At 61.2% G+C, this 2,168-nt stretch overlaps 2 protein-coding genes across 2 annotated transcripts; both read left to right on the top strand.

Moving 5' to 3' along the window:
- Window positions 1-68: 68 nt before the first annotated feature.
- On the top strand, window positions 69-383 carry SPRG_18569 (hypothetical protein; the record flags this gene model as incomplete). The annotated part of the gene is made up of 1 exon (XM_012358006.1): window positions 69-383. The coding sequence occupies one exon, from the start codon at window positions 69-71 to the stop codon at window positions 381-383; it is 315 nt and encodes a 104-aa protein (XP_012213396.1).
- Window positions 384-723: 340 nt separating this feature from the next.
- On the top strand, window positions 724-2,162 carry SPRG_18566 (hypothetical protein; the record flags this gene model as incomplete). The annotated part of the gene is made up of 4 exons (XM_012358005.1): window positions 724-1,497; window positions 1,539-1,862; window positions 1,912-1,951; window positions 2,002-2,162. Coding segments are annotated over 4 exons (1,299 nt in total), but the record flags the coding sequence as incomplete, so codon positions are not given.
- Window positions 2,163-2,168: the final 6 nt, after the last annotated feature.

The following is a 2,168-nucleotide window of genomic DNA, read 5'->3' as shown; positions in this document are numbered from 1 at the left end:
TGCCAGCTCATGACCGCCTCATCATTCTTCAATCGGCTCCCTTCCTCCCCACCACCACCGTCGCTACCATGGTCGCTGCCCAGCGCACGTACTCGTTTGCCCGCACGTGGCTCTCGGACCCCGCCTGCTACCCCATCATGGGCATCATCGTCTGCGCGATCTCGGGCGGCTCGTACACCATGGCGCGCTACGCGTCGCGCCACCCAGACGTGCAGTTCAACAAGGCCAAGCGCGAAGACATCTTCCGCTTCGAAGCGCAGGACGGCGCCGACTGGCGGGCGCACCGCTTCACGTTTGCCAACGGGAAGCGCAACCCGATCAACCAGAGCGAGATGTTTGACCCGATGTTTGAACGCCCCGAGAACCAGCACATTTCGCGGTAATCAGCGTCGGCTAGTCTTCTAATGACACTTTGTATTTACGTTCAATGCGTTATCCGCGCCATATACCCTGTGCGACATTTTCTCGTCAGCGCATGAGCTCGTCGGTGGATGCACTCGACTGCGGCTAACTCTGCGTCGTCCACTTGGAGCTCTGAGAACCTCGTTGATAGCGCCCCTCTTCTTGTCCACGATGGCCCTCGTTGAATGTCTACTTATAGAAAAGTTTGTTTGTGGCTCTTGATCCATGAGGACTCTGGCTCCATGGGCGGACCAAGCCTCACGCGCGCTACCAGCGTCGTGCCACCTCTCGCCGCGCGCATGCGCCGAGCTAGACGCGCTCATGCATCTCGGAAGCCCCCTCTTTGCCTCGATCCTAAGCAACTTTGCACTCTCGCTCACGACGCTATTCGTGGCGGGGCATCTCGGGACGACGGAGTACGCGGCGGTTGGCTACGCCCAGCTCGTGCTCGACTTCACACTCACCATCTTCGCACACGGCTTCAATCGAGGCCTCGTGGCGCTCGCAGCCCAAGCTTACGGCGGCCACAACCATGCACTCATCGGGCACTACACGCAGCTCACCGCCATGTTGCTTACTCTCCTCTGCGCTCCGCTAAGTCTGCTCTGGTACTACAGCTGCGGCATCCTTCATGTCGTCGGGCTCACGCCGGCGAGCGTTGCGTTCGCTATGCAGTACGCGCGCGTCTCGATTCTTGGGCTCTGGCCGCGCCTCCTCTTCGATGTCGTTGCGACTTCGTTTCAGGCGCAGCAGCTCGCATCGCCCGCAGCCATCGCGTCGCTCAGCGCCGTGGCTTTCAATGCGCTGGCGAGCGTTCTCTTGGTCTTTGGTATGCCGCTACTGGGCGTCTGCGGACTTGGGTTTCTTGGTGGCCCGCTCGCGATGAGCCTCACGCTGTGGGGTCGGCTAGCCGGGTATGTCTACTACATGCGCCGGATCGCGCCGCTACAGTCGCTTTGGCAGTGGTCGCCGCGGTCGCTCACGTGGGCGCAAGTAGCCGCGCTTCTCTCGATAAGCGCACCGCTCATGCTTGGCAAGCTCGTTGAGAATCTCCAAGTCCAGATTATGGCTATCTTTGCTGCCCTCCTCGGCGACGTACTCGCAGATCCTACAGCATCGTCTTGATGGGATTGTAGGTGTCGTTGGCTGCGCAAACGACGATGCTGCAGATCGTGTTCCTTGCGACGTCGCCCATCTGCGCGCTCCACGACGCCGCCGTGAGCCGCATGGGCATGTACTTGGGGGCGAGCCACGCCGAGGCTGCTGCGTACGTCAGCCGACTCGTACTCGGCGCGGTTCTCTTCACGTCCTCTGGCCTCGCACTGTCGTGGGTGCTTTGCCGGCACTGGATCAGCGTCGTCTTCACATCCGACTCGCGCGTGATCGACCTCATTGGCAGCGTGCCCCTGCTAGCGGCGTGCGGCTACGTCGCCCTCTCCACGCTTTTCTGCTACGCCATGGTCGCCTCCGTGGTCGGTGGCTTTCTTGCTCATGACAGAGATTGCGTAGGCAATACTGAGTGCGCAAGCCCGCGCCGGGCCCATCCTGAGTACGTCCTTTGTTCGAAAGATGACGTGGCAGCACCCCATGGCTATATAGCGGCGTTCGTGTGCGGCGCGTGGTTTGTGGGCGTTCCGACGGCGTATGCCCTCAGCCAGTTTGACAACCGAGGCCTTCTCGGCGTCTGGATGGGCATGACTATGGGGTATGGCGTCACCACCGTTCTTGGCGTCTACTACGCATGCTACGTCTCGGACTGGGTCGAG

This window comes from Saprolegnia parasitica (assembly GCF_000151545.1).
Source record: "Saprolegnia parasitica CBS 223.65 unplaced genomic scaffold supercont2.1297, whole genome shotgun sequence".
Taxonomy (NCBI): Eukaryota; Oomycota; class Saprolegniomycetes; order Saprolegniales; family Saprolegniaceae; genus Saprolegnia; species Saprolegnia parasitica.
Note: the sequence above shows the minus strand (reverse complement) of the source record. Positions and strands in the feature narration are given on the sequence as shown.